This window comes from Morone saxatilis, unplaced genomic scaffold (genome assembly GCF_004916995.1).
Source record: "Morone saxatilis isolate NCDOM2014 unplaced genomic scaffold, NCSU_SB_2.0 Contig4, whole genome shotgun sequence".
Lineage (NCBI taxonomy): Eukaryota > Metazoa > Chordata > Actinopteri > Moronidae > Morone > Morone saxatilis.
In genome coordinates this window covers 13078538-13096141 of record NW_023339984.1, presented here as the reverse complement: position 1 = coordinate 13096141, position 17604 = coordinate 13078538, and the positions used below count along the sequence as shown (strand labels likewise).

Below are 17604 nucleotides of genomic sequence, written 5' to 3'. Positions count from 1 at the left end.
CATCCCATCCCCCCCCCACCCCCCCAATCCCTCTTTCCTCGCTAATGGCTTACCTCAGGTGCTTCAGCCCCGTCCCAAATCGACCCCTGGCAACCGGCCTCTTCTGCCTCCTCTCCACCTTGATTCACTCCACTCAGATCCAGCAGGTGTAAGCAGAAGCTGCACTTAGCTGCCTTTTCTATCAGAGGAAAACATTGATTTGTTTTTATTCATAGGTTTAGCCTCTCCTGGCCACTCTGGTCTTGCGCAGAAAGCCTTGGCATTGAGGAGAAAAGCTGTCAGTGTTTGTCGCTGAGTGTTACAGTCGTTGCATCAGCAGTCGGGCCACTTGTCCATTTCAGTGTTGGGATGTGAGCGCTGAAGGAAAGATGAAAGGCAGTAAGTGGAGGTGGATTTGGAGGACGGCCCAGGTGAGATGAGAGAGAGAGGAGGGTGGACAGGTGTTTTTGGAACAGGGGTGCAATTTTTCTGTCCACTCTGTCTGCCTTTAATCTTTCTAGTTGTGATTAAAGGTTGCATTAGGAGTCGGTGTGTTTGTGTTTATCAGCACTTGTTTCTAGATGTCCTGCCTGAACTATTGATCTATGCTGAGCTTCTGTGATTGTTTTGACTATTGATTGTGTTGATCGCTTTTTTGCTATTCTCTTCACCCAGATCATGTGGAAAGGATTATTATGTGAAATAATCTAGGCTGTGACCTCCTCACACGCAGCAGAGCAGGGACTGGGGAGTGATAGTATCTCACCCCTGGGAAAAACAGATTCATAGCATACTGGTGGAGGTGGGGCTTTCAGCAGTGGTAGAAAGTTGTTACGGCAGTTGCAGGATAGCTTTCAGTTCAGATGCAGCTACAGGAAACTTGCTTGTTTATAGGAAAGGATTTGTGAATACACCGTATGTTGTCTGAACCAGCTCATAGCTTCATTAATAAGTGATTTTAAGTCTATAGAATCAGAGCATATGGCAAAGAATGTCCACAATTTACCTGATCCTGAATCAAATTCAAAATATAATGCTATAAATCAAAGAATAGAAGCAAATCTTCAGTGACTTGGTTAAAAAATGGTTATTATTAGTTATTATCATTTTTGGCAACAGCTGGAAACATATTTGTCCAAATATCCCTTAATTTCTTTCTCACTTACGTTTTTGTACTAATTTCCGGGCCTATACTTCTTCTTAACTACTTGTTACTGATTTATTAGTTTGTCTTTTTTTTTTTTTTAAATCTTCTTATATTTAAGAGTCAGAACTTCAACCCCAAATAAGTATTGCATTTTCCTCTCCTCTCCTGAAAAAAACACACTTTTTTCTTTATCTTTGCGATGTCAGACAGTTAATCTCTTCCTCAACACATTGTGTCAGCCTCTGTCATCCCCAGATCTCTATTCTCTCTGTTGATGTGTCCCTCAATTTTCATGTCTCCTGCTCCCTTCCTCTCTCTTCTTTCTTCATTGTCTGACTGCTTGCTTGTTTCCTCCTCTCTGTATTCATCGCTGTCTCTACATATCCTTTTTTTTAATTTTTCCTCTATCTCCCTTCCCTGTCTTTTTATTCTCTTTTCACTCTCTGGTCCTTTGTCAGCCTGTCTATCTTTGCCTTTTCCTTGAATATCATTCTTAACATAATGTTCTACCTCTATCTCTGTATTTTTCCTTTGTTTTCTTTCTATCTCTTTGATTCCCCCTAGGCAGCCCCAGCAGGTCTATTTTAGTGGTTTACTTTCTGTCTCTAAAGCCCAGGAGATGAATTATTGAGCAGACTGACCCCTGGCTGCACAGCTGCTGTTTGGGTGTGGTGTGTGTTTTGTCTTTTCTCTGTTTCCATTTCAGTTCTGTGATTGCTTCTGGTCATGTCTCTCTGTTTTTGAACAATTAAAATGATTCTGTCTGTGAGTTTGTGTGCATTTTTGTGATGTTTTTGTATGCTAAGCGCTGCAGTAGGAAACGTCTGGCAATTGTGCTTACACGAGCTCTTGTTTGTTCAATGTTTCTCAAATGGAAGACATCCAGTATAATTGTGTGTGTGTTTGTGTGCGCTGACGTAAGTGTTGGCTTCAGTTGAAAAAAGGACACTTTTACAAAAATAGCAAACCATTTTCAGTCCCATCGTGGGCCAAATTGAATCTTTTTTTAACAGCTTGTCATCAGAAAAAAACACAAAGATGCTCTAAAGGCCTCTACATGTGTCACTTTTCATTCTATTTTTGCTTCATTTGATCGTCCACTGGAGAGTCAGAAAGTGAATTTGAAGCTGAAAGGAGATGACACATTACCAGGGTTATAAGCTCGTTTTGAGCCCATGACATGATGCATACATTTGGTTCAACTTGGTACAGCTGAGTGTCCAGAATGCCCCATTTATTCTGTTTTTATTACATGTAGGTACGCCTAGAGAAAACTAACGCAGTCTAATACAACAGTGCAACATGTAAATGGATCGAAGTTTTCTCCTTCGTTTGGCATTTTTTCGTTTTAACTTCAGCTGTTGCTCTTATCCAGCACTTCCAACTCGTGACTTATGAAGGTGCAGCGACTCTTTTATTTTACAGAAGAGCACCAATGACTATTCTTGGAGTCGAGTCTGAGATCGTTATTTACAGAATGATTTTTCCAACCCGTAACCGCTCAGTTACACAGTTTGGAATTTTAGTTACTGTTATGGAGCAAAATATATAGAGGTTTAAAAGTTTTGAGTTGCTTTACTTTTACCTTTAGTGCTTTTATATTGTTTGCAGTTAATAATACGCAGCAAAGCTTTGTTTAAGCATCATCAATCAGAAATTAATTGTGTTTGAGATGTTTGTTTCGGTTGTCTTTGAATTAAAAGCTGCAAATATTTCACTGGGAAGCTTTCTTCTTTCTTTTTTTTGACAGTTTCTCATCTATTTTGCAATTTCCAGGCAGAACTAATGTTCATCACAGGGGGTTGCTTAAGTAGGAAAATAATGAGCGCAAAAATCTGAGTAGGTGATTTCTAATGAGTGTAAAGAAGTTCAGTTTATTTATTCTTCTTCTAATTCTATCGTCTTTGTGTTTGACCACAGGCTGTTCAACCTGACTCTGAAGAAGCTGATCATGCTGAAGGAGCTGGACAAAGACCTCACCTCTGTGGTCATTGCTGTCAAACTACAGGTAGGATAAAATCTCTACAGCCAGTCAATGAAAACACAAATCCTACTACAGCCTTCTACTTGAAACCTGGCACGATGGATTCTCTCGCGATTGCGTTATTTTGTGATCTTGCAATAAGTATAAAACATAATTTCGGTCAAACTTTTACGAGTCCAGTACCAACACCTGACTGGGAAGACTTTTTTTTATGTTTAGTGAATTAATCTTTGTAACATGTGATTTAATTAAGTCCTATTAGTCAACAGTTTTTCAAGCTCAGCTTTAATTATTTCATTCATTCAGCAAAATTGTATTAGGACTTGAATTTCACATTAAGTGTGCCAACCCAGTAGATGTTGAAATGTTGCTGAATAAACAAAATAAAATTGAGCGTTTTTTTCCATTTTTTTGTCGAGTCAGGTTATTGGATTTCGACACACTTCCTCCTCTTTGTTTACAGCCAAAGTACTTTCTGCAACTCCTCCACAGTCTAAATTAGTTTTTTCCTTCTACTTAAAGGGAGCCTCTATTAATGTTTCTTGGTCCAGTATTCAATTTATTGCCAATTAACGCCTTTCTGACTGCCAAGTTTGTTAAGGTTTACATGGATTACCTCAAAAAATACTATGTGTATTGTCACATTTGGTCTAATTATTTTATTTCTCCAGCTCTCCTGCTGTGTTGCACTTTGCATTTGTTCACTGTAATCTCCATCTTGTCTGTAATTGAAGATAACACCAACAAATTCTTTGTTGACACATAGTACAATTTAAGATGTTTAAATTCCTCTTTAATGCTGTGGCTTCACTCCCAGTTTCTGCTCCTTGGCTTGTTTTCTCTCCTCACCATCTCCATCTTGTTTCCTATCTAAGTAAACCAATAAATTCTCTGCTGTATCTGGCACATAATACACTTTAAGCTGTTTTAATTCTTCTTCCATGCTGTTGCTGCCACTTGCTCAATCTTCCTCCTCTGCTCCCTCCTATCAGTTAGTTTCCTCTCCTTCAACTCCCTCTTTTCCTTCACCTCCTTTGCTCCCACAGTTCCCTCGCTGCATGCGGTTGATGAGAGTTCATTGTTTTGACTCTGCTGGAGTTCGCTGGGGCGTGCTAACAGTAATCTTTCCATCTCTCCCCGCTTTCTTTCTCTGCTCTCATGACGTTCTCTCTTTTGTCTTCTTTCTCGGTTTCTCCTCCTTCTGTCGCCTACTCAGGGCTCTAAGCGGATCCTGCGCTCCAACGAGATCCTGCTGTCCTCAGCGGGGCTGACGGAGACCGACCTACAGCTCACCTTCTCCCTGCAGGTAAAGACAGAGGTTTGGTGGGGTCAGGTGCCTGTCAGTCAAAAACACACAAAAACTTTGTTCTTTTGTTAGTTTTTTTTTACTGTTTTAATATCTTCCTTATGAATAGCTGTTCCACCACATCAAAAAATGCATTCTCAAATTCTTAACTCTGAAAGTGGAAATGTCACAACTGATAAATTATGCAAAGTTTACAGCTGAACTGTTTAAAATGTCAGGAGCAGATGTCGTGTACCTGCTCTTTTGTAGAAGATCCCATTGGATGAGGAATTATTCTCTGTTTGTTTGCCTAGGAACTGAAAAAAAGAGAGTATCATTAGTTTTGTAGGTGTTTGTCAAATGAAATTTGTACCTTATGACGATTCATTCTCTGGGGACCATGAATGTCTGTGCATAACTTTGTTCCAATCCATTAAGTAGATGTTGAGATATTTCGGTTTGGACTAACGTGCTGGGCCCGATTAACAAACTGACATATCCGTCCCTGGAGCCATGGTGCTACACTAGCTTGGCTTAAAACAACCGCTCACTGTTCTGCATGAGAGTAGGGGTGAACCATTTGTTGCCCCCCCCGTATACAGCCAGGTAAAAGGTAAAAGGAAAGCCGTTTTTCAGAGTATGTTATTTTTTTTTCAGCCTTCAGCTATTTTTAGCTCGACCCACTAATGGTATTTTATTTTTCCAACTTTGTGTAAAGCAGCCCTATCTGTCATAAACAGCGCCGATCCAAATCTGAATCTATTAATTTGTTTTTGCTTATAAAAACACAAAAATGTTGTTTTTGTTGCACAGGTGCAAAAGATGCTACATGTCATAAACATGAGACCCCTGCATGCATCAGCTCATGCACAGCATTTTACATTCACTCCCTCTGTGCATTCAGGTAGAGCATGGTTCATGTAATTCCCAGTGGGGTTTCTTCTGCTCTAAATTATCCTTTCCAATTTCCATGTTTCTAAATGCTGCTGAAAGGTCAGGGAGTTTCTCTCTCTGGATCTTACCGAGTGCAGTGAGCCAGACATTATACATTATACATTAAACTTTCTACAGCAGCAGCACTGCAGAGAGGAAGCCTATTAAAACCGAGCAGCAGAGTGATTTCATGGCTTTGAACATTGTTACAGGAGTCGGTTTTGTTCCATTTATAGTGCAGCCGGTGAGGTTCTTAATGATGGGTTATGTCATAGTTCGGATGTGACTAAGTGGTTCGACACTTCAGGACGCCGGAGACAGGTCAGCGGGTGTGTGAGCGGCTTGTGCAACGAGCCAGTTAGATCGGCCTAATTATCATGACCTGGGAAACAAATGTCATTGCTTTGTCATCTGGACCTGTCTAGCAAGTCGGTCACCCCAACGTCAGCTGTTTTTGTGTACCTGTGCATGTGTTTACTTATGTGTGTATTTGTATCTACAGTACCCACACTTCCTGAAGAGGGATGCCAACAAGCTTCAGATCATGCTGCAGCGACGGAAGCGATACAAGAACCGGACCATCCTGGGCTACAAGACCCTGGCCTTGGGACTCATCAACATGGCCGAGGTACCAAAACTTGATTCGACTCTTAAGAAATGTAACATTGAAACATGACATGGAGGTGTAAAAGGATCCAGTTATTGAAACTGTCAGGCTTTAATGTTCAGTGTCTTAAAGAAGGGTTTCCTTAGATTTTCTCATTTATTTCTGCTTCAGTAAGTTCCCCGCTTTTCCCAGAATGCCTTTTTAAAGCTCAGCATTTATCAAATTTAAGCAAAAAAAGACATTAATAGCATTTTGACAGCAAGGGAGTTTTTAAAGTCGAGAAAAAGGGACAGTTAAAGTTATTAAAAGGTAACATATTGGATCTTCCGTTTATTATTATGTTAGGTATATATTCAGGTGTGCAGTAAATTTAATTTAAAAAACAATATGCCCAGTGATGATTATTTTATTTCTATTAGTTGAACAGTTTTTTTCTTGATTTAAAAACCTAGGATGATATCTTAATATTGTTTGTTTTCGAACCCTTAAATATTCAGTTTACTATCACATAAGATTAAGAAAAGTAGCAACTGAAAAGCTGAAAATGGGGACATTTTTTCGCATAAACAGTTGTTGTTGACGATTTCTACTCTGTCGACTTACTAATTGATTAACAGAATAATTGTTTCAGCTCTAAACTCAACCAACTGTCCTTGATTCAAGACCTAACTTACTGTAAAACATGATAATCAGCTGCAGACAGATCTTTTGGAGTTGTTCCAGTTTAAAATGGGTTTAAATAATCTGCTTCTGTAAAAAATAAAATAAAATCCTGGTATTTAATAACTAAAAAAACAGTTAATTTGGACACATTATACATACACAGTAAGTATAGAACAATTGCAGTATTTTCCAAATGAAGGAATGATTTGGTTGCAGGTTAGGTGGAGGAAAGGCTATATACGTGCACACAAATTCATCTCTTGAAGCTCCTGCTTGGTGCATTTTTATGTATTTTCAGCTCGTAGCACCCCCAACAGCAGCAGATGGAGGTTGAGCTCCATGTTTGAGGGCACGTCAGCTGTGAGTTGTTGAGTCAGCGGAGTCTCACCCTCTTCAGCCAGACAAATGTCCCAGCTGATCTGAGCTGTTGACCCAACAAACTACCGGTCACAGGCTCATTTCCGTAAACATGCAGCCTCTGCCTTCTGCTCCAGCCCATTCTCAGTTTAACTTTGTTTTGCTAAGTGTAATTGCAAAGTGATTTTTAACCTAATGTCAACCAGATTAAAGGAAATGGTCTTCTCTCATGCAGACTACTTACTGCTAACCTTCATTTAACTTTCATCTTAACTCAATTCAAGCAAGTACACTTTCAAATCCAACCCGGATTTTGATCTTTGGCCCAGCGCTCTTTTCTCAGCCACCATAAATGTCGCCATAAATCAGATTCCCAATTAAATTCGAGCCTCTTCTGCCAAAAGCTCCACGCATTCTCCGTCTCTCACAATATGAAACCTTTATAAAATGGCTGTGATTAATGTTGTGTGTCTGTTCTTGTGTGTGTTTGTGTGCATGTGCACATGTGGATGTTCTTTGTACTTAACGAACGCCTGGTGGCTTTTCATTGGCTTTGTCTGTACGAGAAGTTAGAAATATTTACAGTGTAAAACACCTTGAACAAACTGGCTCACCACAAAAGACTTTATGAAGAGAAAAGGACATAAATACAGATCTAATCAAGGGGTAGGTTTGATCTCCAGGATGTTTACACTCTAGACAGTTAGCTTAGTCTTTTATCAGGTGCGAATAAACCAAATATAACATTAAAAGAAGCTGATATAGTAGATGAATAAAAACATATTCTTGTGAACTTTAAGCCAAACTGCCAGCTCTTTTTTAAATCTAAAATATTCTGTTGGTTCAGTCTTTGTGATGCCTACTGGCTGTCTAAGGCAATATAAAGTCAAATTTTATTCATGAAGCTCTTTCAGCCGACAGGTTCTGCTGCAAACTGCTTTACAGAGGGCAAAGGACACAAATGCAAACTCATACGCATGACAGGTTCAAACTAATTTCCTTCACGGTCACAGTAAAGGTTTCTGCAGAATGAGCTCTGCTGGTCTATTCTGTGTGTATGTCAGAAAAATAATATGCTATAGGGGGACGCACTCAGGTTTTCGGTTCATACGTTCTTATCCGAAATGTCATTCTGATGGCATTGTGATTCTGTAATGTGACAGGTAGTTTCCACTGACCCAGCAGGTATTGTGAGGATGAACTGTTGAACCTGTTCAGAAATTCAAAAATGCTTTGCTTATAAATTTGAGCTTCTGAGTACAGATTCTTCCAAATGAAAACATTGTAAAGCACGACCACATGTTGTTGCAATCTCACATTGAAGTTGCCCTAATTTCCCATGATTCTCTTGAGTCAGTTGCTTGAAAGACATCATCGTGTATTATCTGTGACATTCTATCGTGTAACTCCATGTTGATCCTATGATAGCGACAAATACATTGCGTGGTGCTAGAACTGCGATTGGCTGCTTGTCTTTTGTCTTACAAGTTTGTGATGTTGGTGCAGATTGTTGACTGTAAACAGCTCAAAGGAAACTGAAGACTGATGTTATCTCCTGTTCAGTAATGCACATCTTGCAAAAAACATTGCACTGCAGACCTCCTGCTCATTGCTCTGGATGAATAAATGAATGTAAACATGGCGAATGCACAGCAGTAGTCTCCTATTCAGTATTGAGACATGGCGAAATAGCATTACATGTGACCTGGATGTAACTCCAGTTCTGTAAGTATGTGTGGTGCCCTTTATTTATCCAGAGGGATATTGTTGAATTATTAATTATTAAATCCTACACTGTATGTGTCTACAGCAGGACTTTAGTTAACCCCTTGCATTGCTTCTAAATCAATCTTAAATGCATGAAGCCAAGGCCAGTTACACAGCATCTTTCTAAAGTTTGCTAACATTAGCAACAGTCAGCAACACTAAAGTTGAAAGCTGAAGGTGATTAGCCCTCTTAATCTCATACTAGACCAAATAAGACTGTAGCAGCAAACCTTTCCTTGAATTGAACAAGGGTGTGTTTTATTTGGGTTTTATTGCATATGATTTAATTCAACTTGTATTTGTGATAGACAGATAGTGTTATTTATATGAAGTTACATAGTCTCACTTTAAAGAAAAATAGGGTGCAAACTTCGCACATATGTCTTCACACATCACTTTGAAAGTGTCAGCTGTTATCTGTTATTATGTCACCACCAAATAAAACATTTTTAGAAGATAAATGTAAGCGCGATTACATAAAAACATAAAGGTTTTTTCATTTATTGCAAATGTTCTTTTATGATGCTGAGAAATGGCCAAGATCAAGAATCCATCTTTCATTTTGCTGAGGCTTGACAAAGTTGCAGAGTTTTTTGTTTTTTTTGCAGTACCCATAAGAGTCTTTCAGAGTCGTTGTAAGCAATTGCATTTTTCTGCCCTAACATCACTTAATTATGCAACATCATGTAATCTTTGACTTTTTTTTCCCATTCAACTAATATTTGCATAACTTCACTCTGCTTTAAATTTCCTCTTGCTTCCTCAGGGCTGCCCAGAGCACATAATGCTGAGTAGTAATGGAAAATTAAAATAGTCACACTTAAAAACTGTAATTATTTGCATGGTAAAAGTATGTTTTAGAAAGAATTCCCTACATGTTGTTGCAGCATGAATACATGACATTAGTCAAGGCAGTGAGCTCTTTTTTTAATGCATTTTAAAAAGCAGTGGCAGCGTTTTAGAAGATGAACCCGCAGTACATCCATCAGTGGATTTAGACTCTTCATGGTGAAAATTGGTGACAGGGGAGAAAAAAAAAGTTAAATTACACCAGTGTTTCTCATTAAATATGTATATTGCATCGTGATGTTTGCCTTGCCAGATTTGCATAATTGTCTTTCTGACTGGAAAATTGATCAAATTAGCTGCTGCCAGGAAAGCTACCGACAGCCTTTGAGGCAGGTTAGCTGAACCTCATCCAAGTGGAAGGATGTACAGCAGTAACGTCTCTCTTTAATGTGTGGTTAGGGCTGTCTCCATAATAAGCTGCTCAGACTTCATTAGCTCTCTGAGTGTGACCAGACTGCTGAGAGAGTCTGGATGTCACTCAGTTAGATGCACAAACACACACACACACACAGACAGGAGACGTGATGCTGCTGTTTGCTGCAGAGAGAAATTATTTCTGCCGCCTCACATTCATTCACATTCATTCACGTTCATTTCTTCTCTGTCGTCGTCTGTGACCGTCTCTGGTTTTGTTAATCCCATACTGCTATTTTAGTTTATCTTCTTCAGCCTCCTTTTTTCTCCTTGTTCCATTACCATCCTCCTCTCAACATCTGCTTCCTGTCTGTCCTCATTTCTTTGCTCACTGCTGTCTAACCTGTCTGTCTGTCTACAGAGCCTTTTATTTGAGTCTCTCTCGTCTGTCTCTTCCTCTTTCTCCTCTTCCTCTTATTTAAATCACATTGAGGGTTTATCCCTGCTTTGGGTATATGAGGACCACGATTTAAATAAGTCTCTTTTTCCTGAATATTTGATCTGACGTTTTTTCATCTGACTTTCTTTCCCTCAGTAATTGCCTTGTTCCCATTTGCATTCCACTATTTTAGCATTCAGATGCATCTAAGAAAGCAGTTGCTTTATGGAGCATATCAGGATTTAAATAAAACCGCATGTTCAGAGATAAGGGGGGAAATCTGAATTAAATTTAATCAGAATCATTAGTATTTATTGTCAAGTAAGTATTCACAAACATGGAATTTGCTTTGGTATTTTCAACAATAAACATAGTAAGAGAAGAGAAAAGAAAAAGAAAAAGAAAGTACTGGAAATGTCAAGAAAGAAATAGAAAATATAATAGACACCGTAAATATGATTTCTTTAAAGGTTTTAAAGGTTGCATATTACATACTTTTTTGTAAAGGTTGTAGGCTGTCTGGACAAAACAGTTGGAAAACCACAAATTTAATGCACCTCACTCTAATGTCATCTGACTCTCATCTGTGTTTTTTTCTATGTCCAGGTGATGCAGCACCCCAGCGAGGGGGCCCAGGTCCTGGGGCTCCACAGCCAGCTGAAGGACGCCTCGGTGCCCGTCGCTGAGATCCGAGTCTACTCGCTGTCCAGCCAGCCCATCGACCACGAGGGACCCAAAGCAAAGATGTCTGGTGAGCACATCGTCTCACCACATCTGTCTGTTCTCCTTTTCTTTCAATATGTCCCAATTCTTCATATGTCCTCTGTCTCTCCAGATCGCTCTCCAGACATTGACAACTACTCTGAAGAGGAGGAAGAGAGCTACTCATCAGAACAGGAAGGCAGCGACGACCCCATTCATGGACAGGTGTGTTTGGATAACAGATTATTATTTTAGCAGCTAATTCTTCTCATGGTTACTCTTACCTTTCGTAAGTCAATTTGTCAGCTTAGGAAAAAGTGTAAACAATGTCATTGTTCACATTTGTTGTTAATATGTCAGCTTAAGAGAGAGTGCTCTGCAGTTCTAAACAGTAGTGTTTTGCTTAAATATTAAGTTTTTTTTTTTAAGATGCCATAAATGAATAAGGCCTTTTCTGGCTTCTAAGTTATTAAAGCTTTATACGGTATAAAATGTATAACATTAAGATATTTTTCAATTTTTAATACACACAATTCCCATTAATGTTCATATTTATTACCATTTTACTGCAACTTTTTTACAATTTATATCCACTGTGACAGGGTTGGTGGTAAAAATAAGACTTCCTAACTGCTTTTCTACATGCTGACATTCTGGGCAAATATTTTCACCATTTATATGTAAAATAAGTACAGATCGTCTTTAGGAAATGTAAATAAGTTTTCCTTATTCATAGTGTGTTTGACCACCTCATTTCCATCGTCATTCGTTCCTGTTGCAGAAGATCACAAACAGACTGGCGTGAGCACAGGCAGAGAGCTTGTGGTATTTATTTTATTGTGTCACCTTCTCATTCTTGGCTTATGAGAGATAGAGTGACTGCGCTCAGGGGACGCGAGGGGAATCGGCGCCCATCGGTGCGCGAGATTGGAGGAGAGAGTGAAAGGAGCAAACAGACAGCGGAGAGAGATAAGAAGGGAGCAACAAGGCTTTGGAAGCCGATTGAAAAGACTGAAAGGAGGGATGGAGGGAAGCTGTGGGGTGGGAGAGGAGGAGGGGGGGAGGAGGTGGTGCGGGGGTGAGGGAAGCTAATGCAGGACTGGAGCAGTGAGACGAGACAGAATAAAGGGGAAAAAGTTAAACCGGTCACGGCTGGTGTTTCAGTTTATAATTAGGATCTTTTTTTGTTGTTGGTCTGGTGATAACTTCTCTCTGTAATAATAATATTGTCATCAGGTCAGTTGATCTGGGACAACAGCAACATCACTAAAAAGAAGTTAGACGTTAGGTCCCGAAGCATGGGAGGTCAGACAATCTTACAGGTTTTATTTCTTGCCCTGTTTCACTTAGTTGTCAAACCATTATCCAAAATCTCTGCAATACTTTGAGTACAATTTCATCATAACCAATAAAAACAGCGACCAAAATTTGGAAATTATAAGATACTGCTGGTGGTGTTCTATATTTTTGTCAACGAAGACTTCCCTAACATGTCTGTGGCGCCTGGTCTCTACTAAAGATGTAAAAATGGCTCACAAACATGTAGTTTCATTTTTTTAAAAATGGCTCATTCTTCAAACAGTGAGGGAACTGTAGTTTTTATCAAATGTTTACTCAAACAAGAGTAAATAGTGGATTTTTGGGGACTATTTTAATCTGTGGATGAATACAGATTTGCCCTTGAGCTTATCTACAGAACCCAGACAGTGTACTGGAAGTGCCCATGTTACCAAGTGCAACAATGTGATGTGTTTTTAACAACAATGGAAGTTCACAGACTCTATTCGCTAGTAGGATTAATTCATTGTTGTTTTTGGTCTTTTTAATGGGATTTGTTTACAATGAGAAACATACAGTATCATCAGCTTTTCCTTTAAAACTCAAGTTGTAGTAATCCAGAATTAATCAGTACAGTATTACAGTAATTGAAACGGCTGGTTCTTTCTCTTCTCCTCTCCTCTCCTTTACCGGTCTACCACTTTTTCTCTCCCTGCGTTTCCCTCCTCTTCCTCTGTCTCAGTATCTATACGACGAAGAAGAGGAGGTGAGGAAGAAGAAGCCGAGGCGTAAGCTCCCCTCCAATGCCGCCATCACCAGAGTAAGAAAAACACCGCTCTCACCTTATCCATGTATCCTCCCCCTCCCTCCCTCTCTGGCTTTTCTATCCCTACCTGTTTGTTTTGTCTGCAAAGCAATTTGCTGCAAACCTCCTTCGTGTAAAAGCCCTTTAAAATAAATTTAATTCGACTGGACTCCCCCTCATGTGCCTCCTGCCTCACCTCATTCAACCTCCCCTGTCTCTCTCTCTCCCCTCTGTATTTGCTCCTCTCCCTCTCTCTCTCTCTGCTTCCCTTCCTCCCCTGTTGTTGGTTTTTCTATAAATCCATTTTCTCCTTTTCATTCTCGACACATGCAATTCAGGCCAATTTTCCTGGAGGAAAACATTAGCATCTGCAATAACACTAACCACTACTTCGCACACACACATATATATGTACATATATACGCAAACACTCAGCAGGAACATAGATTAATACAAAATTGTCGGCAACCCTGAAAATTATAATGGACCTTCAATTACAGACCAAAAGAAAGCAGTGTATTTATATTGTTTGTGTGTGTGTGTGTGTGTGTGTAGCAGCAGGAGTTTGGCTCAGCAGGTCATTAATGGAGCGCTCCTGTGGAGGTCTCCATGAGACTGTCACTGCTGCTCCCTAACACCACCGCCTGTGGACAACACATGCACACACACACAGTCGTGTTTCCATCACTTCAGAGGACATTACATTGACTTACCCTATCTCTAATCATAACTACTACTTGCTTAACCCAAAACCTTATCATAGCCTTATAGGCAAGTCTTGAACCTAAAATGTAATGATTTATGTTATAGGGACTTGCGTTCTGTTCGCTTATGTAAGGGGAGTCCCCACAATGTGACTGTGTAAACATACATACAAACATACACACAAAATAACCATAATTTCTGCACTGCTGCAGTGGGAGAAAACACATGTTGAACATAAATACACACTCAAAAGCGATTACAACAGACCCTCTGCCCTGTACTGCACTTGACAAACACACACACTCACACATATATATAGTGAGAGAGAAACATTTACATCCCCAGAGTCCAGCATGAAGTCGACCCTCTCCACTTTCTAGCAGCAAACGGGGACACAACCTCCAAAACACTACAGCTCTCTGCAGCCACTCAGACGTCCACTTATGTTGCTGATGAAAGCTTTGCTCAAAGCTGATTGTGACCAAAAAACACTCAGATTGTTCAAAAGGAGCATTATTGTTTAAATGTTTCTGCCCAAACTAGGTTGGTGGGTTTCCTTCTATAACAAGATGCTGTTCATCACAGTTTACAGTGAAATGCTTCAGCTAATAGAAAGTAAGCAGAGAAACTGAGGAGAAATAAGCTGCTGTTTATACACCAGAGTCCCTCTTAAACTGCTGATTATTATCTACACTCTACATGCGTCTGCCCACATACTTATGCGCATTTTCCTGCAGAGAAAGGGTGATGTCCAATTATAAAGTATCAACTAATTCATGTTTCATTCTGTCACCAACGATCAGGATCCCCACAACTTTTTCTCTGGCAGGAAAATTAGTAAAGGTCACTTTCATCGGCTACATCTGCAAGCATGCCAGTCATCTAATCATAATGCTGCGCTGGCAGTAATGTCATAGTCGTTAGATAAAGCCAATAGTCAACTAGTCAGTGGCAAGTTTATGACATACATTTAATTATTTACATATATATTTGAACAGCCGCCTGTTTAATGACAAAGAAAAAAAGCGGTAATGATTCTGAATGTGTGGGAACAACCAGCAAAGGAGACTGAACATTTAGTTGAACACAGTATAACGTCACACAAAAGTCGTTGTTCAAAACACAAAATAAATAACTTCCAACTTCCAGTTACATTGCTCCTCTTCCTCCCTTTGCATTCCTCTCCTGTCCCTGCATGAAACCGCCGGGTCTTCATCAGCCTTCAGGAGTTGGTAGAGACCATAAACGGAGCTAAAAGAGAGTGAACTTTGGAATAACTGTCAAGTTGCCAGAAACATTTATCTAAATGAATGCCAATGTTGCTTCTCCATATCAGCTTTAATAGGTCAATGTCACAACTTGTTGCTAAGTGGCCTGAAAATCAGTTTTTGCAGGTTTAAAGACAAACTTTTGTCTGGAAAGGTGTGAGCCAAAAATAATTTATGCAGTTGAAGATCCATTGACTTATATAGAAAGTTACAGTCCAGCTAACAGTCATATTTTCAAGTCAAAGACTATTTGAATAAAAAAAACCTGAGCTGCTGAGTCACCCTTAATAAACTTTACATGTACCTTATCTTCAATTTCAAATAAGCCCGCTTGTTAAATAAATAAACAACCCTTTGTACTTATTCAGGCGAACATCTGCGACGGGAGGTGTTAACTTGATAACCTCAAAAACACTCACACTCTCCTCTCCCATATTCCAGTTTAAGTCACACCCGAGCCTGCACAGAAACATCTGCATAGATAACACTTTGGCTTTATGTGACGTACAGAAATATGTCCTGGTGCTGTATCCATTAACTGCTGTTGTTTTGATTCACCAAGCGTGAAAAGAGAGCTCAGAAATTACCGTTATATCCTGCTCCTGTCATCTCTCTCTGCACCATACATCCCTTTTTCCCTCACACAGATGTGAACATCCATCTCCTGAGCGCCTCTTTCTTTTTCCCCATTTTCTTTCTCCGCAGCAACCCAACATCAAGCAGAAGTTCGTCGCCTTGCTGAAAAGGTTTAAAGTCACCGATGAGGTGGGTGCTGTTTTCTCACTTTTTCTCCCCCCAGCGTCTCGTGGCTTCTGCCCTTCTGATATCACTTATATCACACAGCAACACTTCCACTTCATGTGCGAGGCTCAGGGTGTGTATTTTGCTGAAGTCGACGTGTATTTTAGTGTTGGCTTTGAAGACACAGAGGGGTGTGTGTGGGAGAAATGTGGCAGAACAACTGAGATTCAGCTGGCAGCTCAAAGAAACACTAAACATTGTCGATTAAAATAGAAACAGAAATGTGTCTGTGTTTAATGCGTTTATGTGCTTCTGGACTGATTCCACCAAAATGTGTGTGTTTGATCTCGCTGTCTGTCTGTGTGTATGTTTATGTGTGTGTTTCGCTTGTCTGAACACGGTGGTGTTTGTGTGGTTGCTTTGCTTCTGTTTGTCTTTTTTAACCCACATTTTTGTCTAAATATATAGTGTGTTTGTGTGCTGCTGTGGCGCTACATGGGCACTACGTGTTTATTTTCTTTCTATTTTGCAAAATAATGTTGGATTTATTAATTCTGTATTTTTTTCTTTTGTTCTCCTTTCACATCTGTTTTATATCTTATCTGCCTGCTATTAAAATAACCGATCCTCACTTGCCAAAATACACAAATTCAAAGATAAGATAAATTTTTTATATATGTAAAAGTCTATAAAAATGTATATAGATTTTTTTATGCTATTTCTTACATGCTGATGAGCTTGTGCCTTTATGATGATAAGTACTGGTGATCATAAGTACTGCTTATGATACTATTATTATTACTTTCCACATTTTTGGAAGCAGTTTTGCTGAGATTACAGCCTCTGTTATGATAACCGTTACCAGTATTTCTTTTAACTGTTATTTGGTGATGTATTGAATCCATGGGATTACTTTTGGTGCCAATATTGACCTTGTTAGATGGATAATTCCAGTTTATTACAACAATGCTCACATTGTGTTCACCAAGTTAATTGCTGAGATTTGGGAACACGGTGATGCTGCTTCAAATAATTTGGAAAGAAACACAAGCAGATGATCATACGCATTTTAATGAAACCCTCAGCTAATCCTACTTTTTAAAATAGAAATGAGAAGAAGTTATTACCCAAACAGGCTGTCAGTTTACAGACATCCTCCAGAGCCAACTTGGTATTACTTTGTGTAGTTTTCTTGTGGAAAGGGGGGTTATTACCGACATTTCGGGTGTGCTCCCTTTTCAGTTTCATCTCCCAGTAAAGAGGTTTAGATCATCTGATTCAACTTGATAGCGATGCTGCTGCCATGTTCCCAGATGTCAGTATTTAAATCGTGCCTCAAAATTCCTAAAATATACTATGTTATATTAGCAGAGATACACAAACTTACGCTTAAAATAAACATAAATGCATATTAAAGTTACAGTTACTACTAATCCAACTACTACCTTTTAGAGGTGTTTCTTAGTAATTCACCAATCTGATATACTGGATCATTCTTGGTGCTGACAATCCACATTTTTATGTCACATGAGAATCCTGCCCGAGTTGATGTTTAACAGGTCACTTCTTTCACTTTTACTTTTCACCGTGTGTAAATTCTCAGACTGGCAAAGCCTTGTGAAACAAACTGGCAGCAAGCTGTGTTTGTTATTACTGTTGAGATCAACAAATCTCTCCTCTGTATGGGAAGTCATTACTGCTAAGGAGACGCTTTTTTATAGAAACGTGTGTGTGTGTGTGT

The 17604-nt window shown here is 39.4% G+C and overlaps 1 protein-coding gene across 2 annotated transcripts in view; it reads left to right on the top strand.

Annotated features, from left to right (window-relative positions):
- LOC118338080 (phosphofurin acidic cluster sorting protein 1-like) overlaps positions 1-17604 on the top strand; it is a 56208-nt gene that overhangs the window by 25837 nt on the left and 12767 nt on the right. For both annotated transcript variants that reach the window (XM_035675256.1, XM_035675255.1), the window contains exons 2-8: positions 3047-3134; positions 4327-4416; positions 5831-5956; positions 10971-11115; positions 11200-11291; positions 13087-13164; positions 15828-15887. In XM_035675256.1, coding sequence (XP_035531149.1) covers positions 3047-3134; positions 4327-4416; positions 5831-5956; positions 10971-11115; positions 11200-11291; positions 13087-13164; positions 15828-15887 — 679 coding nt within the window. The remainder of the gene's footprint in view (positions 1-3046; positions 3135-4326; positions 4417-5830; positions 5957-10970; positions 11116-11199; positions 11292-13086; positions 13165-15827; positions 15888-17604) is intronic.